Source organism: Papio anubis, chromosome 16 (genome assembly GCF_008728515.1).
Source record: "Papio anubis isolate 15944 chromosome 16, Panubis1.0, whole genome shotgun sequence".
Classification (NCBI taxonomy): domain Eukaryota; kingdom Metazoa; phylum Chordata; class Mammalia; order Primates; family Cercopithecidae; genus Papio; species Papio anubis.
The window spans coordinates 55,156,211-55,180,161 of record NC_044991.1 but is presented as its reverse complement, the minus strand read 5'-3'; the positions used below and the strand labels follow the sequence as shown (position 1 = coordinate 55,180,161).

At 44.1% G+C, this 23,951-nt stretch overlaps 1 protein-coding gene across 4 annotated transcripts in view; it reads right to left on the bottom strand.

The window, feature by feature from the left end:
* The window catches only part of C16H20orf194 (chromosome 16 C20orf194 homolog), a 166,953-nt gene that overhangs the window by 72,789 nt on the left and 70,213 nt on the right, over nt 1-23,951 (bottom strand). For 3 of the 4 annotated variants that reach the window (XM_003905008.3, XM_017944963.3, XM_017944964.2), the window contains 10 exons: nt 19,699-19,780; nt 17,429-17,465; nt 12,558-12,645; nt 11,257-11,333; nt 9,007-9,051; nt 8,574-8,619; nt 4,669-4,780; nt 3,115-3,185; nt 2,118-2,168; nt 1,417-1,504 (listed from right to left, as the gene is read on the bottom strand). In XM_003905008.3, coding sequence (XP_003905057.1) covers nt 1,417-1,504; nt 2,118-2,168; nt 3,115-3,185; nt 4,669-4,780; nt 8,574-8,619; nt 9,007-9,051; nt 11,257-11,333; nt 12,558-12,645; nt 17,429-17,465; nt 19,699-19,780 — 697 coding nt within the window. The remainder of the gene's footprint in view (nt 1-1,416; nt 1,505-2,117; nt 2,169-3,114; nt 3,186-4,668; nt 4,781-8,573; nt 8,620-9,006; nt 9,052-11,256; nt 11,334-12,557; nt 12,646-17,428; nt 17,466-19,698; nt 19,781-23,951) is intronic. The other variant, XM_017944962.3, reaches the window with a different exon arrangement.

The following is a 23,951-nucleotide window of genomic DNA, read 5'->3' as shown; positions in this document are numbered from 1 at the left end:
TAAAATCCATGCAAGACCAACAAGGTTTTTGAGGATTTTATACGAGCAGAAACACTGCCAGTTTGGATTGAAAGGGACAGAGAAAGTATAACATTGAAGGAGACTGTTGGACCCTCAAAATTCTACTGGCAAGAGGCAGGCTGATAAAACTACTCAGCTACAAACAAGGTGCTACCTTTCACTGAAAAAGGAAGGATGACAGCAGTGTAGCCACAAGCCCAAAGGGTGGAGCCATGAGCCCAGAGCAAACCAAGAGCAAACAGGGTAGAACCAAGAGCCCTGAAGCAGAGCTGAGAGCCAGAATTATTCCCAGGCCTTGAAACCTAATCAAGGAACTGAAGTCTGCCCAGCTGGACTTCAAAGCTGCCTTGGGGTGGTGACTCCTTTTTACCTTCTGTTTTTCCTCTTTGTGAACCTGAAGTCTATGCCAGTCCCACCTTGTATGTTGGGAGGGCTGCGGGCAGATGACTTGTCTCTTTAGTTTTGTAGGTCCACAGACACGGAGAGGAACTATGGTCAGGAGCTGTAGACAGATTACTCTCCCAAGCCTCATTTACATGGGACTTAGATGATCTTGATCATGAGATTTCAGATATTTAAGCCCATGAGATTTAGGACTTTGACCTGTAGCCACAATGGGATGAGACCCTCAGTAGGAGGTAACGAGGGACATGAATTATGGGGGCCAGAGGGTGGACTGGGATAGGCAAAAACTTAAGATGCTGATAGCAAAGAAGAGTTAGAGAGACTCCAAGTGTGAGAGAGATTCAATACAAGAAGGTTCTTTATAGCTGAGATGGAGGGGTTTACAAGGGCAAGGACTTCTGGAAGGAGGAGCTGAGAGGATCCCTGTTTGACAATCAGCAACAAAACGGGGACCTCAGTATTACAAGCGAAAGGAACCAACATCCTGGCTGAGATTGGGAGAAGATTCTTCCCCAGAGGCTCTAAATAAGAGTCTAGTCTGCCTGATGCCTTGATTTTGACCTCAAGAGATCTGGGTCCAGCCAAGCCTGCTGGAGACTGTGACCTGGAGAACTGTGAGATAATAAGAGGGTGTTGTTTTAAGCTACTAAATTTGTGGTAATTTGTTACACAGTAAGATAAATGAATCCAGATTCTGTTTAGGTCCACAAATTCTATTTCTGGAAATGCTGCTGCCCTAGCCCATTCGGAGAGCTAACTAACCTCAGGCAGCAACAAAAGGAACAGGTACAGTTCTGTGATCAGCCCTTCCTAGCATAAATTTCCTCATCTACAAAGTGGGTGGGTCAAGAGAGAAAAGCTGTAGGAAAACATTTCTGTACCACAATTATGTTCAAATAGAAGACGTATTATTAATCACAACTCCCATGCTACCATCTGCAAATGAGGGACCCAGACATGGCCAAGAACATTAAAGTCATAGCTCCTTACCTTCTTCAGGCCAGGACTGTAGATTGCTGGAATAAAGATATGCTCCTTCCCCTCCTGTTAGGAAAGTGCCCAGGAAAGACTCATCCCCCTTTAAAAACAACAACAAAAACAAAACCCAAAAAAGAACAGGTGATTTATAGCATAAATATTCACAGAATCAAAAGTCCTGCCCAAATACGTCCATCTACAAAAGCTGAGTCAGGCTCAGACATGCCCAATGTATTCCATGGCCTTTGGCATTGTCTGGCTCTTTGGCAGGTTACTGGCATCCTTGATTTGTGCTGAGAAAAAGAACATTAAGATTCTCTCTGAGTCCAGGCATCAAAGCCTGCAATGCTGGTTCATGTTCCAGTGGATTTATTTCCTTTGTGAAAACGGAGGCAGCTTCTCCTTGGCCTAAAGCCTTGATGTCTCAGCTCTACATGTCTAGGCCAATCTGGGATCTGCTTTTAATACTACGAGGAGATTTAAAAAAAACACCAAAAGGCCCTCATGGAATAAAGAATCCCCCTAATTGTATCCCCCATAAATGGTGATTTCGAAAGCTCTGCTGGGAAGGGGAGGAATGCAAATAGGAAGTGAAGACAACACAGTGCAAATCCTTTAGATTAGTAGTGAGAAGAAGTATTTTAATACCTTTATGAATTGCTTACATTATCTTTTGATATGATGTTAACATTGAGAATAAGAAGGCTGCTTACCCTCACTGCTTGCTGGGTTTTCTCAGACAATTTTACTTCATTATCTTCTACCTGTGTCCAAAAGGAATGCAGATTTTCAGTCAACTACTTCAAGGGAAAACCCCGCTAGGTCTCCCCACTGTGTTCAGATATTCCCAGGACACTGGCTGGGCAGTCTTTCACCATGTCCACGTCCAGTGCTCTCAGGCCCTGACACACCTGAGATGTCTGCTGGTCACCAGGGCTCAGAGCCCAAGGCCATGGTGGGCTCTCTCACTAGGACCTGAGGTCCAGCTAATGAGCTTATGACAAGCAGAGGGGATGTGTTAGTCTCCACCTACATTTCACTTCAGAAAAAAACAACTGTTTTTAGGGATGAAGCAAAGAGAATGTATTAAAATATCTTCAGAGAATGTCTTCTCATTGAAACACGTTCAGATTAGAGGATAACTCTCGGTCTTCCCTGTCTGTGTGGGAACTGTAGAAGCAGAATGTGAGCACTCTCAAGCAGGGACTCAGCCCATTAGCAGACTCATTACTGTCACACCTATGTTCCAAGGCCCCAGTTTCAGACCAAGTCCCTCCCACTGCAGAAGATGGGACTTTTCTACAAGTAGAGAGATGTTACAGTAAAAACTCTGTAGCAACCACTCTACCAGAGAAGCAAGTCATGGGATTCACTTCTCATGATCTGTGTGACCTTGGCCAGGCCATTCAATTTATAAGCTCAGTTTCCTCATCTGTAAAATGAGGTTGTTAATTTCTTCCTTTCACAATTTAATGGTGACCCACATGACTTTGTTCCTTTCTTTTGAAACTTTTCTAAGATTATGAGAGTTAACGAAATTAGGTTCATTTGTATAAAGAGAAAGGGCTGGGATAAAAAATTCCATTCCTGAACAACAGCTAGTTTAGGATCTGACATCCCACCAGGGGCCCAACAAAGAGGCTCTTCCTCAAATGTTCACCCTGATTTCTCCACACGTAGGTCCACTTCCACCTGATGAATGACACTAACCAGCCAGGAGCAGAATCTGGGTACAGCAGCAGTCAGGACTATGGAGCAGGTTTCTGTGGTAACAGTGCCATCTGCAGGAAGAACACACACATGCCAGTTACTCCCCTACCACCTCAGCCTGCCTCACAGGCCCCAGACCCTAAATGCCCTTCTCAGGAGTTAGGGCTTTTTTTTTTTTGAGACAGAGTCTCGCTCTGTCACTCAGGCTGGAGTGCAGTGGCGCCATCTCGGCTTACTGCAACTTCTGCCTAGCAGGTTCAAGCAACTCTCCTGACTCAGCCTCCCAAATAGCTGGGATTACAGGTGCATGCCACCATGCTGGGCTAATTTTTGTATTTTTAGTAGAGACGGGATTTTGTCATGTTAGCCAGGCTGGTCTCAAACTCCTGACCTCAGGTGACCTGCCAACCCCGGCCTCCCAAAGTGTTGGGATTGCAGGCAACATGGCAAAACCCCGTCTCTACAAAAAATATGAAAAATTAGCCAGGCGTGGCGGAGCATCTGTGGTCCCTGCTACTTGGGAGGCTGAGGTGGGAGAATCACTTGAGCCCAAGAGGTGGAGGTTGCAGTGAGCCGAGATCATGCCACCATACTCCAGCCTGGGTGACAGAGCAAGACCCTGTCTCAAAAAGAAAAAACAAACCAAAAACCAAGAAACAAAACTTTTGGGAATTAGTCCATTTTACCATTACATTTTCTTATCAAGATAGTACAGGTAAACATATTAAAGATCAAAGAGAATTATTATTAGGCTCATTCTACCATTCTTTAGAATATTTTCATTCCTTAGAATATAGTAATTCTTTAGAATATTTTGCCAACTTAACAGGTAAAAAAATAATACCTAATTACTGTTTCAGTTTTTTCTATTTTTTTTTTTTTGAGACAGAGTCTCACTCTGTCACCGAGGCTGGAGTGCAGTGGTGCGATCTCAGCTCACTGCAACCTCCACCTCTCAGGTTCAAGCAATTCTCCTACCTCAGCCTCCCAAGTAGCTGGGATTACCAGCACCCACCACTATGTCCGGCTAATTTTTGTATTTTTAGTAGAGATGGGGTTTCACCATGCTGGCCAGGCTGGTCTCAAACTCCTGACCTCAAGTGATTCGCCCACCTTGGGCTCCCAAAGTACTGGGATTAAGGCATGAGCCACCGTGCCCAGCCTTCAAGTTGCTTCTTCTTGACTCCTAGTGAGGTTACATATCTTCATTTATACATAGTCCTCCTCTCTTTTTTGTTTTCCATGTCTGTGAAGTGCCTGTTCATTTTTTTTGCTCATTTTACTATTGGGTAGCTTATCTTTTCTTATTAATTTGTAAGAGTTCTTCATAAATTAGGATGTACACCCTTTGTTCATCATTAATGTTCCTCTTTTTTTTTTTTTTTTGAGACAGGGTCTCGCTGTGTTGCTGAGGCTGGAGTGCAGTGCTGTGATCGTAAGTTCTAATATTTTTACCAGCTTACTGTTGGTCTTTTGCCTTAGTTTATAGCTTATTTTGCCAAAAAAAAAAAAAAAAGGCTTAAGGTTTGCTTTCTAAAGATCACATATACTTACCATTTTCTTTAACTAAGATTTGAGAAGTCAAAAACGATTCAGAGAAAACCACAGATCCTAAGCAACCATTTCCTCCCAGCAAGTCAGGAATGTCATAGACGGTCATACAAGCCTGCATCAAATGAGAAACCAGTTCGATCAGTTACCAGCCCAAAACCATCAGAGAGAAATCCATAAGAACGAGACCACGAAATACTGCCTAAAGGAACATGGCAAAAGAGTACTTAAGAGTTTCTAGGGAAAACTGGAGTTACCCTAAATACATCTTTGAACTGCGAGGTGACTTTAGGATCACCCGGGCTTCCCTGAAATTGCTCCCTGATCAGAGACACACTTGGGCTATAAGGAAAGTATCTTTGTTTCCATATATTCCCTCAAATTGCTTTATACTGACTAGGCACAGTGGCTCATGCCTGTAATCCCAGTAATTTGGGAGTTCGAGGAACCCAGGAGTTTGAGATCAAGCTGGACAACACAGTGAGATCCCCACTCTACTAAAGAAAAATCAGGCTGGGCATGATTAATCATGCCTGTAATCCCAACACTTTGGGAGGTGAGGCGGGTGGATCACTTGAGCCCAGGAGTTTGAGACCAGCCTGGGCAACATGGTGAAACCCCATCTCTACTAAAATACAAAAAAAAATTAGCCAGGCATGGTGGCGCGTGTGCCTATAATCCCAGCTACTTGGGAGGCTGAGGCAGGAGAATTGCTTGAACCTGGGAGGTGCAGGTTGCAGTGAGCTGAGATTGCGTCACTAAACTCCAGCCTGGGAAACAGAGCAAGACTCTGTCTCAAAAAAGAAAGAAAGAAAGAAATAGCCAGGAATGGTGGCATCTGCCTGTGGTCTCAGTTATTCAGGAGGCTAAAGCAGGAGGACTGTTTGAGCCCAGGAGGTTGAGGCTGCAGTAATCTATGACCATGCCACTGCACTCCAGCCTGGGCAACAGAGCAAGACCCTGTCTCAAAAAAAAAAGCAAGAAAGCTATTCAAACTTTTACGGCCAAGATAAATAAAAGCAGAGGCTTCACTAGCCCGGAAACCAAATTAGAACAACTCAGAGAGCTCCCAATGTCCAGTAAGAAAGCCCTAATTTATCAGGTAAAAACTAGTGAAAATGGAACAATTCTGGGAAGAAGCCAGCAGAAGAAAGAGAAAATGATGTCAGCTAGAGCTAGAGTCTTGGATGACCAGGAAGATCTGATGAGGGACATGGGATAAGTAGCACAAGGACCTGTCCCATCCTACCCTGAATAGCGGTGAGCGGTGGGTGCTGGTGCAGATCTCCTGAGACTAAGTCCACTTTCACATATTATCGTTCTAGTGTGGGACCCCTGTCCCACCCCTTAGGACACAGACAAAAGACCTGAGCCTCTTGAATGGATTGCTGAATTTTCAAATAAAAACTTAAAAGAGGGCACAAAGTTGAAAGGAAAAAAACCACAGTTAAAGCCAAAGCCCTTAATTTTCCATATTATGATGATAATAGGATATATAAAAGAGACAAGTAGGCTTCTATATTTGAGTTAACTTTCTTTTCAGATTTGACAACTGGAAGGTTTATCTAAAGCTGTCTCAAAGGATTTCCAGCATCTGAAGACACAGAACCCTCCTGAGCTACATGGTCCCTCTTAAGTGACAATGGCAATCCTACGTCTTTGGTTCCCAGACCAATCAGGTGGACAGATCCTGTGGGTTCCTGATCCTTCATGTTCATATTTGGTCACTGATATTGAGGAAGGGAAAAGAGGATACTGAAAAGATAACATGTAGCGTTTGTTGGACACTTGTTATGTACTTCCCACCATGTGGCACAGGGAAAGAAAAAATATGGTATCGTGCCTGTCTTCAGGAAATCTTAATGTATAGCTGGAGAGACAATGGCATTCGTACACAAAGGTCATCATATGACACATTATGATATCATATGACACATTAGGATAGAATTATTCCTTAATTTGTGTAGTACAACCTGCAACTGCAAGGATTATAGGAATACTTGTAGGGAGAAATCAACAGGGAAGGCTTTGGGGAGGAGATAGAACTTCATCTCTGGATAAGAGGACAGAATGTAGACAGAAAGCATCGACTTGCTGCTTCTTATTTCCTATCTCATTAGCTGTGCATACTTGATGCAAGACTATGATTTTACTGGATTCCTAATCACCTGCTACTATGCAAAGCATCTTCCAAAGCACCATGCAAGAGTCCCAGGAGAGAAGTCAGACTTTAAAGTCAACAAGGAGATAAAGTATGATCACCTAAATATCAGAAAGTATTTCCCAATGTTTTACTAATATCACGAAAAAGTCTGAAATAGTTCTAAAAGAACATCCACACAAAATGTTGACAGATGGGGACCAGGAACATTATAAAAACATAAATTGCAACCTTAAAAAAATTACCCTTGTTGTACTATTCTCTGTAGATGGGTTAACACTACTGACAGGAACTTCCGAGTTACTTTTCCACAGGTGATGGTGATGGGGATGTGCTTGTACCAAATTATCCACAGCTGCCCACCCAGTTCCCTGGGACCAAAGCTTTTTGGAACTAAGGCTCAGGCAGTGGTCACAGAACAGACTCAAGATATAATACACACCACAAACAGAATCTTGGCTGGATATGTACCACCCTCTCATGCACCATTTGCCAATCTTCTTCACATCAGGATGTTCTGGGGTAAACGGAGGACTCAGCCTGTGGCTGAGAGCAACTGGCCTAGAAACTCTGGCTCCCCCAGGCCATGCCATCCCACCCCAGGGACCATTAGCTCAGTGCATCTCCAAACCATCCCCCCAGCACACAGGTTGGAAAACATTGCTCTGACTACTCTACTTCATGGCAGACACAGGTCCCTGTTGATTACTGGTCATTTAAATAATTATAGTCATGTATCACTTAATGACAGGGATACATTCTGAGAAATGTCTCATTAGCTGATTTCATCACTGTGTGAACATTATAGAGTATACTTAAACCTAGATGGTATAGCCTACTATACACCTACGCTAGCTGGTGTAGTCTACTGCTCCTAGGCTACAAAGCTGTACAGCATGTTACTATACTGAATACTGTAGGCAATTATAACACAATGGTAATATTTGTGTATTTAGGCATATATACACATAGAAATGGTGAGTAAAAATACAGTGTTATGATATTATGGGACCACTGTTGTATCTGCAGTCCACTGTTGACCAAGATGTCCTTTTGTGGTACAGGGCTGTAGTTAATTTTCCCAGGTTCCCGGTTTTTGTTTGTTTTCTGAGACTAAATCTCAATCTGTCACCCAGGCTCGAGTGCAGTGGTGCAATCACAGCTCACTGCAGTCTCAAACTCCTGGACTCAAGTGATCCTCCTGCCTTAGCCTCCTGAGGAGCTCAGGCTACAGATGCATGCCACCACACCTGGCTAATTAAAAAAAAATTTTTTTTAGACACGGGGTCTCAACTATGCTGTCAAGACCGGTTTCAACTCTAGGTTCCCATTAAGGACATCAATGCAAGTCTTGGAACTCAAAGATGCCACTGAAAAACTTAAGTCTGTTAGTCAAGGCAGGCTTGTCCTGGACTCACATTTCGACACGAACTCAGAGCAATCTCAGCTACCTATAGGAAGGCTTCATAACCCAGAAAGAGGTGCCTCCCAACACCTCAATTAAGACTCTGGACCCTGGGGAAGCCTAGGCAAGGGAGAATAGATGTGGGTGGGCCTGGCACAGCTACCTGGGTACCCTCAGTAAGCACAGGCTCACCACTGCTATGGCTCGGATAGGACTGAGAACAGATCAGTTTCTTCAGGTGGGGTGGGCTGCCCAAGACCCCCACCCACTCCCACCTCCTAACTTACAGATGTCCCTCTACAGGCCATTCCCAGCCAGCTGACCCATGACAACTCTGCTTACCGTCTTCACAAAGGATAAGCTATCTTCACTGTCCAGCGGTACAATTCTAGAAGAGGAAAGAGATGGAAGACTATGTTAAAGAGTTTTTAAGTGTACTTAAATTCACAGTGTTCGCTTTTTTCAACTTGGTAATGACAAGTCATAGACTCGGATTGCTCTTAGGGTCTTTCAAAACACTGGGTTGCATGTTTGTAGAATTGGTATGTGGGCCACTAAAGTGAGTATGTCCATCCCCACCTCTGCCCCTCAGCTCTGCAGTGGGAAGAACTCAGGGTACAGGGGCTCAGCTCAGCAGTCAGCCCAACCCCAACCCTGGAGTGATGTCACTGCTAGGTGTGGAAGCATGAGAAAACCACTCATGTCAGCAGCCTTCCCCCTCTTTATCTTCCTAAAACTTGCTCCATATAAGGTTATACCACAATCATATACGCACCTTCCCTGACTATTCACAGCATGTATATGAAAAGCCATCTTGGAGCTGTGGACCAGAAACAAAACAAAAGAAAAATCAGTCTGCTCCTGCTCCCCAGACACCTGTGCAGGGTACCTGCTTGGGATTCTCAAGGCCACACAGTGAGGTGTGTGTCATCCTTGCTTTACCCAGATTTACCCTATTTTAGATACTTTCCCCAGGGTCCTACACCACCGGCAGATATGGGGCCAGTGTCTAACTCTAATCACAGCCCTGCCTCTGTGCAAGTCCTAAGGACTATCTTGACTCTTGGACAACAACAGGAGAAAATGACATGAGAGGACTGCTGCTCACTGCAGACTGAGAGTGACCCTCCATCCCTGCTCTAAGCACAAGCAGAGGCCATGTCTCTGCAACTCACAGTCAAATGCTGTGGAGTCAGGGGCAGGGTGAGGCCTTCAGAGCCGAGAAATAACTAGAAAACCCTTTTGGCTTACTCTAACTTGTGTAAGTGTAATTTCTTGCATTAACAAATACTAGATAGCTACACACTAATTCCTGTCGGCATTCATGGCTCCCATTCCTTCCCCTCTTGGGAGAAAGAGATCTGCTAATCTGAAGCAGTTCGAGGGTCCTCACTGAAGTAATATATATATATATATATTTTGAGACAGTCTCGTTCTGTCACCCAGGCTGGAGTGCAGTGGTGTGATCTCAACTCACTGCAACCTCCACCTCCTGGGTTCAAGCAATTCTCCTGCCTCAGCCTCCCCAGTAGCTAGGACTACAGGTGTGTAAAACCACGCCTGGCTAAGTTTTGCATTTTTAGTGAAGGCGGGGTTTTGCCATGTTGGTCAGGATGGTCTCGAACTCCTGACCTCAAGTGATCACCTGTCTTGGCCTCCCAAAGTGCTGGGATTACAGGCGTGAGCCATCGCACCCCGCCCTCAGTGAAGTAATCTTTGTGGTGAGAAAGGGGTGGGGCTCCAGGTGGAAGACTGGCCTGGGAGACTCTTCTCCCATTGACTGGTGTTTTCTCTTTGTGCCTTTCTCCAACTAGGGCAGACACCTAGGCCTAGGAGGTCTTGGGACTTAGAGGGGGCCTGCTCTGGGGAAGCTGAGTGGCCTAGGCAAGGGCCCAAGTAAAGGAGGAGTAGAATGACTATGCTAGCCATATTGATGGTAAGAGAGAATACCCCACTGTGACAGCAGCTAACGTCTATGTGCCCAATTGCTTTACAAGGTGGGTAGTTGAAGAAGCAGAAACAGACAGTTCCCTATCTTGCCCAAGGTCACACAGATGCAGACTGAAGGAGCGTTCTCAAATTCAGGTTGGCCAGAAACAGATAGTAAAGGCCAGCACAAGGTCTTAAGGGAACAGACTTCCTTTATCGTTCCCCTTTCATGGCCAGGACAGCAAGATCCAGAAGACCCAGGGGAGAGAAGACCTGAAGCAAGTCTAAAGCCCTGCACCACAGAGTTCTGGCTTTCTTCCACTCGTGGGGCTGCAGATATAGAATTCTTCTTGTTAGAACAATTAATTGACGAATCTTTCAAATACTCCAACTTATTACCCAGGACTGTAGATGTAAGAAAATGTGGGACATAGACCTGAGGCATCACAGGACATATCCTAGAAGTATTCTTAAATAAATTTCCCAGTATTGGTGCCTTTTGTATCCTTTGTATAAAAGTACACACAATGGTCCTCACATAAAACAGTGGGTTAAGTGGACTGGGTTCATGAAGATTTAGCTATGGATAAAGACTACAAAGAGATACACCGTGACATGCTGGGAGATGTGATGGAAAAATCACCAGATTCTCAGACCATGCAGACCCCAAGACATGGTGGGCTCAGGATTTCTGTCATTCAAGAGACAGATGAGGCCCAGTGCAAGTTTCTTCTAAGCAGTGACTATCTTCCTGTGCCCAGGGCCCCCTGCCCCTAAAAACCTCACCACTCAGGTCCCCAGCTTTGCCTTTCTAGCCTTGGAACCCAGGCTTGTCAAGTCTCTTGTGATGCTGGTGTTAATCTGCCTTGCATTCTAACCTCAGAACATGTGTGTGACTTTCTCAAATAGTTCCTGCATCTTTGGCTCTTTGGCTTCTAAGTAAAGGCTGAATCATGAATGACTCTCCTCCATATATCCCATTATTTTACTGAAACATTTCTCAAAGCGGAGATGAAATCTGAGTTATAAGGGAAAAAAGAAGCTTTCAAAAACAAAGAAAAAAAATTCCTTATAAAAAATATCAGCCATTGCTTACCGCAGGGCTGCCTTAAACGGAATCAACTCAAAGGAATCTAACCCAGATCCCAGAGTCTGCTCTGCTACCTCCTTGGCCTGTAAAATAACAACAAGACAGGGACAATTAGCTTTCACAGCAGGAGAAAGTACACATATCACTGATGGAAGGGCCCTCCTAACACTTGTCCAGGATCACACTATGCCCCAGTGTGCCCTTCCCATCTATGTGACTACTTGGAAGGCATGAATAAAGTGAAAGCATCATGTTAAGGGAAACAAGGGCCTGCTTTCTCCAGGCTAGGTTCACAGGACAAAACTGCATTCAGGCAGGTGTGCACTGGAACCTGACGTGCTGGATCCAGAGAAGTGACCAGCTGTGATGACAGCAGCGGAATGAGAGGTCTGTAAAAGTGCTTTCTCCTCCCCTCTTCCCCGGCAGGAAGAGGAAGGAACCTCTGCCCTCAGAGTTTTAGCCAGATGCTAAGAATATCCAAATAGCAAGAGTTACAAAAGATCAGTTAAAAAACAAAGATGTGAGAACTGATATTGAAGGACACCCCACTGCTTTGGATAAACCTTCTGCATGTAGTGGTTAAAGGGCGGAGAAATCCGGAGTCAGTACTAGGGATACAAGTTCAGTGAGGAGGGGAGATGGCAAGGAGCTGGTGACTACAGCTACAGTCTCTCTGATATCTACATCATACACAACCTTTCCAATGTCAAATGGCTTCCTTCAGAAAAGGTCCTATTGGCATTTGGGAGGCATCAAGCTGACTCTTCTCATCTCCTTACTGGGTCAGATATAGGAATCCAACTCAGGGCAGGTTAACCGCAAAACAGCAAGGAAGATAATGGTCAGAGAACGGGAACACATGTGCTTGTCTAGGAAAAGCAAGTCAGATTTTCTAATCTTTAGCTGTTTTTATTAAACACTGAGTTATAGGAAATTAAACTTACCGAACTTTATTAGAATTCACAGTAGAATAATCTATAGTTTTTTTTGTTTTTGTTTTTGTTTTAGTTTTTAAAAGCCTTTTGTTTAAGCTATTCAACAAAACAATGTGCTACAGAATGATTTTTCCTTAACACAACCAGATGTCTACAAAGAAGCACCGATTAGTTGTCATCTACAAGACAACAGCAGCACAGTCACAGGCAGCAGAAGCTCAGTGCTCTCAAGGCTTCGCTCTGCCTGGTGTCAAAGAGGCCCAAGCACGCACAAAAGTGAGTACTACAAGGTGTCCAAAGAAGAAACACATGGATAGAATGTTTTACATTAAAATAATAACTACTGGAAGAGAAACATGGTATTTAAATTACCTTTGTTAGACTGGAAGTTTTAGCATAACATGCAATGCCAGCCACAACAGCCTCAATAACAGCAGCATATATCTGGGACAACAGCCTACTTCAAAAACAAAAAATAATGGTTAACATTACAGCATCATGAGGTTTTTGTCAAAAGATGCATGCACACAAATGACAACTCCTAAGAAACTGATTTTTAAACAGAATGGAAAAAGGCAAAAATATAACCCACTGATTTCTAAACCTTTTAAAAGTCACATGCCTGGGCCGGGAGTAGTCGTTCAGGCTTGTAATCCCAGCACTTTGGGAGGCTGAGATGGGCAGATCGCTTGAGCCCAGGAATTTGAGACCACCCTGGGCAATACGGCAAAACTCCATCTCAACAAAAAATAAAAATAAATAAAAACAAAATTATCCAGGCGTGGTGGTATGTGCCTGTAGTCTCAGCTATTTGGGAGTCTAAGGCTGGAGGATCACTTGAGCCTGGGAGGCAGAAGAGGTTATAGTGAGCCAAGATTGTGTCACTGCACTCCAGCCTGGGTGACAGAGTGGGACCCTGCTTCAAAAAAAAAAAAAAAAAAAAAAAAGTCATATGCCTGGTTTGACTTATACTTTGCTTTCGTTATCACCTTAAGGAAAGTCGGCTCCTCTGAATTCTGCTAGACTGCCCCTCCCTGTTTGTAATCAAACAGAATAAAACTGTGTAGACTCCTTGACTCCTCTATGTGCAGGAGCAGCTACCTACAGACCAGGAATCCCTTCAGTGTTATCATACCCACTTGCTGCTTTTCCAGGGACCGACCACACTGTAGTTTCATATCGTCTTTTCACTAGACCTGCTGAATGCTGGTCTATTACTGGAACCTCTGGGTAGGAGACCTCAGGGTGGAAGAGAGATGACCAGACTGAGGAGGGCCTGGGTTTTTCTCTGCCAGACTGGACTGCCACGAAGGTCTCTAGAAAAACCAGTCTGGTTCATTTAGGGAATCACCTAAGGTGGTTTTTCCACCTTGGCATTTACGACTGGATAATTCCTTGCTGTGGGGTTTGTCCTGTGCATTGTAGGATGTTCAGCAGCACCCCTGGTTGCTAACCAGCATCCCTACCCACTAGATGTTTGGTAGCATTCCAGTTGTGATAATCAAAAATTTCTCCAGACCCTGACAAATGTTCCTGGGAGTGGGGAAAGATGGGGGAGGGAGCTACAATAGAATTTCCCTTGGTTGAGAATCACTGCCTTGGAGGAAGGAGGTGCAGGCTCTTCTTAGGACACTTATGAAGAGAAGGGGCTCATCCGAGGGGCCCTGAAAGGCCAAGAGAGGCACCTGGCAAGGAAATAACTAGGTCTCACCTAAAAATATGTCTATTTTTAAGTGCTCATCCAAGGGGCCCTGAAAGGCCAGGAGAGGTACCTGGCAAGGAACTGACAAGGTCTCACCTAAAAATATGTGTATTTTTAAGCCCATAAGAATATTTTAACAGGTAAAGGAAGGTGATAGGAGTTCAAAAGTGGGAAAAAATACAGAAATGATTGGTATAATCCTCTCATCTTATAGAATAAGCAGTAAGGGCCTCTGGAAGTAGAATAAGTTGTCTATTAAGTCACAGAAAATTCAAGGCTGACCCAAACTTAGATCTGCTCTCAGCCTGGTGCTTTTCCACTGTGCCACATCACATTGCCATCTCCTTCAATTTCCTTCTTGGCTCCTGCACCACACCTCCACAATGTAGGTAAGAGGTTAGGGTTGAGTTGAAGAAAAAAGAACAAGGAGAGCTCATAAAACAAAATGACAGCTTCGAGTACCAATATATCCTGAAGACTTCTGGCCAGGCCAGGGCAGGGCAGAGGGTATACCCTGGAAGGGGCCTAGCAGACAGATGTGAATGAGCTTGGTGCCTTCCAGGTGAGACCAGAATCCTCTACACTTTGACCCTAGGGTGCAGTTTTAAAAATGCCAAACCCAAAGACATGTAAAGATATTCCTCTCCTCAGCTGATTCAAACATCACTCAGTACCAACGTTGGTCAGGCCTTTCCCTTGCTTGGTCTTCTCCTATACTGATCCTTACACAGGAGCTCAATACACAAGCTACATGACTGCTGACCCATAAAATTAAAAAGCCTGCATGGCTCTGTTGTCACTTTTTTTTTTTTTTTTTTTTTTTGAGAGGGAGTCTCGCTCTACCCAGGCTGGGGTGCAGTGGCCGGATCTCAGCTCACTGCAAGCTCCGCCTCCTGGGTTCACGCCATTCTCCTGCCTCAGCCTCCTGAGTAGCTGGGACTACAGGCGCCTGCCACCTCGCCCAGCTAGTTTTTTGTATTTTTTTAAATAGAGACGGGGTTTCACCGTGTTCCCCCAGGATAGTCTCGATCTCCTGACCTCGTGATCCACCTGTCTCGGCCTCCCAAAGTGCTGGGATTACAGGCTTGAGCCACCGCGTCCGGCCTGTTGTCACTTTTTTGTTTCTTTTTTGAGATGGAGTCTTGCTCTGTCACCCAGGCTACAGTACAGTGGTGCGATCTCAGCTCACTGCAACCTCCGCCTCCCGGGTTCAAGCGATTTTCCTGCCTCAGCCTCCCGAGTAGCTGGGATTATAGGCTCCTGCCACGGTGCCTGGCTAATTTTTGTATTTTTAGTAGAGGTGGGGTTTGACCACCTTGGCCAGGCTGGTTTCGAAATCCTGACCTCGTGATCCACCTGCCTTGGCCTCCCAAAGTGCTGGGATTACAGGCATAAGCCACTGCACCTGGCCTCTGTTGTCACTTTCACTTGAATCCACGTGTTCCATTGGATCTGTGATTTGGCAAATCTTCCAATGTGCACCCGGTTATCACTCAATACCAGTCCCTGACATGGGGCATCAATGGATTTGGTTTAGGCAAAATGTTTAAGGGTCTAGCATAAGTATCCAGAACAGTGGCTAAGCAGCGCTGGCACAGCAGTACAAGCAGGCACAAGGTAAGACTACAACACCCACCAACACTTGAGGAAATGGTTAACTTGTTGCTAAGGAAAGGAAACCCACAAAAGAACTATATACACGTATGACTACAGCTTAATAATTTTTTTAAAAGCCCAGAAAGATACATACATATACATACACATATATACACGTACACATACACATTTTCTTTTTTTTGAGACACAGTCTTGCTCTCTCGCCCAGGCTAGAGTGCAGTGGCACTATCTTGGCTCACTGCAACCTCTGTATCCCGGGTTCAAGCAATTCTCCTGCCTCAGCCTCCTGAGTAGCTGGGATTACAGGCATATGCCACTACACCTGGCTAATTTTTGTATTTTTAGTAGAGATGGGGTTTTGCCATGTTGGCCAGGCTGGTCTCGAACTCCTGACCTCATGTGATCCACCCGCCTAGGGCTCCCAAAGTGCTGGGATTATAGGTGTGAGCCACTGCGCCTGGCCACACACACACATTTTTGAGACAGGGACTCACTCTGTCACCCAGGCTGCAGTGTAGTGGTGTGATCTCACCTCACTGCAACCTTGACCTCCCCAGGCTCAGATGATCCTCCCACCTCAGTCTCCCAAGTAGCTGGGAATACAGGCGTGTGCCACTACGTCCAGCTAATTTTTGTAGAGACAGAGTTCCATATAAGATTTCCCAGGCTAGTCTCGAATTCCTGGGCTCAAGCCATCTGCCCACCTCGGCCCCCTACAGTCCTGGGATTTCAGATGAGCCACTGCGCTCAGTCCCAGAAATATATAAAATAAGATACTAATGGGTAGTGCCAGACAGGAGGAATTATAGCTGATCTTAATTTTTCTCTAATTTCATATTTTCTGTAGTATGATTATATTTCTTCTATTATATTTCTCCCAGTACAACTTTGTGGGCCCTGCCCTAGTAATTCTGATTGTAATCTTGGGATTGGTCCTGGAGAACCTATATTTTAAAGAGATCCTTAGATGATCTTTTGTAGCCTTTCACTGCTGGCCATAGGGAAGTGCTGCTGATCTAGACCCTACCAAGTTAAGCTGCAGTATTTAATCAGGTAATAATAAAATTCCATTATATCCATATTGCTTTTTTGAATTTAATAGTTTCAGCACTAATGAGTTTATTTTCTGTCTGGTTTCCTGCTGTATGTGAAAGAAGAGAAGTCAACACTAGGTAGGCCCTTTCTCAGGTTGCACAGCCAGTGTTCACACCCTCTCACTATGTTCCACAGGCTTAAGTGTCAAATCCAGAGAAAAACACTCTTCAGACCAGTTGGGGTTTCACAAGATTCTCCCAATGGATTTCAGGATGGTTTATTCTTAGAAAAGCCCTTAACTTAAAAATGCATTATGTAGAAAACATATCAAGGGGAGTTACATAATATAAATGCATGGGTGTGCAGGTAGGAAGTCTCTGAGGTCTAGAGAGAAGAGCAGATGGCAAAGCTGGCAGGGTTCTCTGGCCTGAATACGAAGCTGAGAGAAACTTGGGAAACAACACAGTAATGTTCACGCCATAAACCAGATATCTTTTTTTTTTTTTTTACACAGTATCCCTCTGTTGCCAAGAGTGCAGTGGTGCAATCAATCATAGCTCACTGAAATCTCGACCTCCCAGGCTTAAGTGATCCTCCCAACTTAGCCTCCTGAGTAGCTGGGACCACAGGTGTGCACCACCATGCCTGGCTAATTTTTTATTTTCTGCAGAGACAGAGTCTGCTTACGTTGCCCAGGCTTGTCTCAAATTCCCGGTCTCAGGTGATCCTCCCACCTCAGCTTCCCAAAATGTTGGGATTACAGTGCATGCCACCACACCCAGCAAAAGCAGATGTCTTAATCACTGTTGATCTCAAAATGAAGTACACAGGATAGTCACAACTGAGTAACTCGACTTTGAGAAAGAAAAAATAAAATATGAAGACTTACATTTGTTCAGTTTTCTTGGGCAGCTTGCTGTCACCACCTGTGAAAGAGGCCCACTAAGAATGTGACAAGAGCACAGGATATGCACTTAACAAGGAAGCTAGAAATGCTTAATTTACCTGGAAGACATTGTCAAGAACAACATTTCTTTTTCTTTTCTTTTTTTTTTTTTTGAGACACAGTTTAGCTCTGTCACCCAGACTGGAGTGTAGTGGTGTAATCTCGGCTCACTGCAACCTCTGTCTCCCGGGTTCAGGCAATTCTCCTGCCTCAGCCTCCTGAGTAGCTGGGATTATAGGTGCACGCCACCATGCCCCACTAATTTTTGTATTTTCAGTAGAGATGGGGTTTCGCCATGTTGGCCAGGCTGGTCTTGAACTCCTGACCTCAGGTGATCCACCCACCTCGGCCTCCCAAAGTGCTAGGATTACAGGTGCGAGCCACCACGCCCAGACTATTTTTTTCTTTTAAGTTAAACACAGTACAAATACCAACAACAGTGGAACCTGGCCACTCCCAATAGCCTTCTGGATCTTCACGTGCATTTCCCACTTTTACAACCCACTCAGCAACATCACTAAATACCAGAGATACACGGAATCTTAGGTTCTGGAAGGTTTTTGTTTTTATTTTTAATTTTTTAAACTTCGAGGCATCAGTAAACAGGTTCAGTTCTACCTCTTGCTTTATCTCCTTAATAACCTGACCCAAGTTATGCTTCTTTCCAGAGTTTCCTGGCTTATTTAACATCATCCAGAATAAAATATGGTTCCTGATGTATTCTCCTCTGTGTAGCAATGCTGAGACCTGCATTCATTCCAGAGGTTCTTTTCCATGTGACTTTGGATACCTGCAACTTCTGGTTACCCTAGTAAGCAGGGCAGCCCCAGCCAGCCCACCCTTTCTGGATGGCCCCACAGCATGCTCTTAGCTCCTAAGCACTCTTTTATTACGGCCTTTTCTCATTTTCCTCACAAGAACAGTTGAGTGGGCACCTGGCTGAGTCATCTAAATTCCCACTGCGGACCCTACCTCCTGCCTTTTTTTTTTTTTTTGAGACGGAGTCTCACTCTGTTGCCCAGGCTGGAGTGCAGTGCCATAATCTCAGCTCACTGCAAGCTCCACCTCCCAGGTTCACACCATTCTCCTGCCTCAGCCTCCCAAGTAGCTGGGACTACAGGTGACCACCACCACGCCTGGCTAATTTTTTTGTATTTTTTTTTTTTTTTTTTTTTGAGACAGAGTCTCGCTCTGTCCCCCAGGCTGGAGTGCAGTGGCGCGATCTCGGCTCACTGCAAGCTCCGCCTCCCAGGTTCCCGCCATTCTCCTGCCTCAGCCTCCCGAGTAGCTGGGACTACAGGCGCCCGCCACCTCGCCCGGCTAGTTTTTTTTTTTGTATTTTTTAGTAGAGACGGGGTTTCACCGTGTTAGTCAGGATGGTCTCGATCTCCTGACCTCGTGATCCGCCCGTCTCGGCCTCCCAAAGTGCTGGGATTACAGGCTTGAGCCACCGCGCCCGGCCATTTTTTTGTATTTTTTAGTAGAGACGGGGTTTCACTGTGTTAGCTAGGATGGTCTCGATCTCCTGACCTTGTGATCCACCCACCTCGGCCTCCCAAAGTGCTGGGATTACAGGCGTGAGCCACCGCACCCGGCCCACCTCCTGCTTTTTTTTTGTTGTTGTTAAGACAGAATCTCACTGTGCTGCCCAGGCTGGAGTGCAGTGGCTCCATCTTGGCTCACTGCAACCTCCACCTCTCAGGTTCAAGTGATTATGGTGCCTCAGCCTCCTGATTAGCTGGGACTACAGGTGTGTGCCACCACGCCTGGCTAATTTTTGTATTTTTAGTAGAGATGGGGTTTCGCCGTGTTGACCAGGCTGGTCTCAAACTTCTGACCTCAAGTGATCTGCCTGCCTGTGCCTCCCAAAGTGCTGGGATTACAGGCGTGAGCCACCATGTCTGGTCTCTACCTCCTGCTAGCTTAAACTAGGTCTTACTCATCTTGGCCTCCCCTGTGACACCTAGCAAAAGGTTATACTCATGGTTAGACTTAATGTAGGCTGCACCAATCATCCTCCTCTTGAAACACATTCTGTGAGAAATGTGTTAGACACATCAACTATCCAGAAGTAATCAGAGAGGGAGCTGGAGGCCCACAAATTGGGTATCATGAGCTTCCAAGCAAAGCAGTGAATTTTGTGACAACTTTTAATTCATAGGAGAGACTATTCATTAGATAAGCTGATGAGATGACAACTTACAGGGACTTACCTAAGTAAGGAACATGAGTAGCTCCAAAAAAGTATGTTCTTGAACAAGCAAGAGGTCCCTTTGGTGAGACGCACTGGGCTACCTGGATGTCAGAAAAAAATAAAAATAAAAAAGGGGCAATAACTTACGCATGTACTAGTAGATAAACAAAAAGCATAGAGTTAATGGAAATAAATTTTCTTTTGTTTTTGAGACACAGTCTTACTCTGTCGCCTAGGATGGAGTGCAGTGGCATAATCTGAGATCACTGCAACCTCCACCTCCCGGGTTCAAGTGATTCTCCTGCCTCAGCCTCCCCAGCAGCTGGGACTACAGGCACGTGCCATCACACCCAGCTAATTTTTTTTTTGTTGTTGTATTTTTAGTAGAGACAGGGTTTTGCCATGTTGGCCGGGCTGGTCTCGAACTCCTGACCTCATGTGATCTGCCTGCCTTGGCCTCCCAAAGTGCTGAGATTACAGGCGTGAGCCACTGCGCCTGGCCAGAAATAAATTTTCTTCTACAAAACTGATTTATTATTTTTTAAAGACATAGGGGGAAAGATGATCTTTAACTGTTTTTCCAAAGGTATCTTCTGGTGCGTGTGCGTGTGTGTGTGTGTGTATGTGTGGTTTAAACTTTGGCTATACCGTGAGGGTGCTGTTGGATACTCAGTCAGCCCAGGGATGCTAAGGGATACATGACTCAGAAGGATAAAGGAAGCAAGGTGTTTGGGTTTTGACTGTCAATACTCAGTCCAGAGTTTTCACCATGAAGACCCTGGCTGACATGACAGGCAGAGGTGTGGGGCAGCTCCAAATTCAGGAGAGGAGGGTGCTATCCACATCCCCACCTCCATTTGTATTTCATCTCTGTACATAGCCCCTGAGGAAGAGAAAATAAGTTCTTCTAGGTTTTCACATTTTTATTCTTCTTCCCTGTTAAGATGTCCATTGATACAGAGATAAAATAGATGTCCTTTCCTCTTCTGAAAATCCAACATCTCATGAGGGTTCCTAGAATAATAGGTATAAAATGCAAAAATACTACCACTGAGCTAAAGGAACATTAATAAGTACAATATACAAAAATAGCTAAATACAACACAAATATTCATTCCTTCTATTTTACTCAATTGTTTAAGACAACAACACTAGAATTCATGGCATTTTTCTGTAATATTGTGAATCCAAGTTACAGATTGGAAATAAGGACTTATTCTAACTAACCTATAAAAAAATTCACTAATAGTGAATATGATCAATATTGCCATGACAATGAATGAAAACTTAAGGAGGTATTTCTAATTGCTGGCTGATAATGTATTTCCTCAATTAAAACATGTTCCTTGGATCTCCAAATTTTCCCTTATTAAAGGTTTTTTTTTTTTTTTTTTTTAAGGTGCCAAGTGTTTGTGCTATGCATTGAGTTAAAGTCATATGGTTTAAACCCCAGATTTGAAAGGGCACAGTTCTCTTCCAGTTGTGTACACTTGAGTACATGAATCTGAAGTTTATTTCAGTCAGAAGATCAACACACCAGCACAGGTGTTGGCCAGTAGAATGGGATCTATACAGAGTCAACATTTTTCTCAGAAAAGAACTTTGGATTTTCTTAAGCAGTTAAAATAAGTAACTGGTTAAGAGTCTAAACCTTGGTGTCATAGAGCACGACTCTTAAAAACATTTTAAGTCAGGCTGAATCAATTGTGAGCTTTCCTGGAAGACTATAAAAAAACAAGAAGAACCTCAAGATAGCGTCATTGGATGTCTGGCGTAAAGGTACCTATCCTTGTATTTAAAGGAAGATTTTGAAATAAATAAATAACAATATATATCCAGATAATCCTATCTACAGCCTTGGTTTTAATTACCCCCTTCATACCAAGGGAATGCTCAAATGTTTACTTTCAGACAAGACTAACCTCGCGACCCTAGACTTATGTATCTAACCACTGCCGCCTCAGCTCTATTCGGGTGTCTCACAGTCATTTCAAATTCACTATCTAAAGTGAACTTCAAACACATCCAATCTGACTCTCCTCAGTGTTCCCTCTCTAAATGAATAGTTTCTTTGTCCACTCAGTACAGACATCAGAATCTTGGCGCTTCCATGTCTTTCTGTGGCTTGACAGCTCTTTTCTTTTTATCGCTGAATAGCATCCATTCACTTACTGAAAGACATCTTGGTTGCTTCTAAGTTTTGGTAATTGTAAATATCCATATGCAGGTTTTTGTGTGGACATAAGTTTTTAATTCTTTGGGTAAATACCAAGGAGTGAAATTGCTGGATCTTATGGCAAGACTGTATTCAGTTTTGTAAGGAAATGCCAAACTGTCTTCCAAAGTGGCTGTACCTTTTTGCATTCCCACCGGCAATAAATAAGAGTTCCTGTTGTTCCAAATCCTCACCAGCATTTGGTGTTGGACATCTAAATTATTGCTCCAAACATTTCCTAGCTGGCTTTCAGTCAGCCCAGGATGATCAGGAATTCACGACTCAGAAGGAAAAAGGAAGCAATGTGTTTGGGTCCAAACACTTCCCAGCTGGCTTTCCCTGGAGTTTTCAAGTCCATGGGATCCTCGAAGGCAAAGATCATGACTATCCCTTCATCTAGCACAGTGACTGACATTTACCAGACATTCAACAAGGATTACTGAAATAATGAGTGAAAACTCTTTGGCTTTGGAGTGATACAGACCTGAGAGCAGAAACTGCTTGTATAATACAATCTATAATGTGGATATGCACTGGGTGGTTTTTTATTTTTATTTTTTTGCAACTTTTGAGATAAAACCATTTTAAAGTATACAATTCAGTGGTACATTGCCTTGATCATTATGTTCTCTTCCCTTCCTGATGTTCCAAGATTCCTTCTTTTATCATTTCCTCTCTGTTTAGACCAAATTTCTTTAAGTTATTCTTTTAGGTAGGTCTTCCAGCAACCAATTCTTGTAGTTTTCCTTCATCTGTGAATGTCTTGATTTTCCCTTAATTCTAGAAGGATATTTTTATTAGATACAGATTTCTAGGTTGACAATTCTTCTCTTTCAGCATTTGAAATATAAGTGTCACTTCCTTCTAGCCTTCATGGTTTCTGATGAGAAAGAAATACAACTTTCACACAAAAAATTGTCGGCCGGGCATGGTGGCTCACACCTGTAATCCTAGCACTTTGGGAGGCCAAGGCGGGTGGATTACCTGAGGTCAGGAGTTCGAGACCAGCCTGGCCAACATAGTGAAACCCCGTCTCTACTAAAAATACAAAAATCAGCCACGTGGTGGTGGGCGCCTGTAATCCCAACTATTTGGGAGGCTGAGGCAGGAGAATAGCTTGAACCCGGGAGGCAGACGTTGCAGTGAGCCGAGATCACGCCACTGCACTCTAGTCTGGGTGACAAGAGCAAAACTCCGTCTCAAAAAAAAAAAAAAAAAATTGTCTTCCCCCTATGGGTAAGGTGTCATTTCTTTCTGGTTGTTTTCAAGACTTTTTGTTTGGGCTAAGCGTGGTGGCACATGCCTGTAATCTCAGCACTTTGAGAGGCCAAGGCAGGCGCATCATTTGAGGTCAGGAGTTCAAGACCAACCTGGCCAACATGGCAAAACCCCGTCTCTACAAAAGATACAAAAATGAGCCAGGCATGGTGGCGCACACCTGTAGTCCCAGCTACTTAAGAGGCTAAGAGGCTGAGGCATGAGAATTGCTTGAACCCAGGAGGCGGAGGTTGCAGTGAGTCAAGATTGAGCCACTGCACTCCAGCCTGGGTGACAGAGTGAGACCCCATTTTTTTAAAAAAAGATTTTTTGTCTGTAGTTTTCAACAATTTGACTTTGGTATTTATTGGTGTGGGTATTTTGGGGTTTAATCCTGTTTAAGGTTCACTCAGCTTCTTGATTTTCTAGATCCATAGTTTTGTGGGGGTTTTCTTCTGCCAAATTTGGGGGAATTTCAACCTTTATTTCTTCATTTTTTAAGTCCCATCCTCGTTCTCCTCTTCTTCTGGTACTCCAATAATATGAATATTTGGCTTTTTGTGAGAGTCCCACAGCTCTCTGAGGTTCTGTTCAGTTTTTCTTTTCAGTCTATTTTCTGTTGTTCAGATGGATGATTTCTATTGTTCTATCTTCAAGTTCATTGATTCTTTATTCTCTCATTTCCGTTTTGCCATTGAGCCCATTCACTGAGTCTTTAACTTTGACTAATCTGTTATTTATTTATTTATTTTTGAGATGGAGTTTCGCTCTTGTCTCCCAGGCTAGAGTGCAATGGTGCA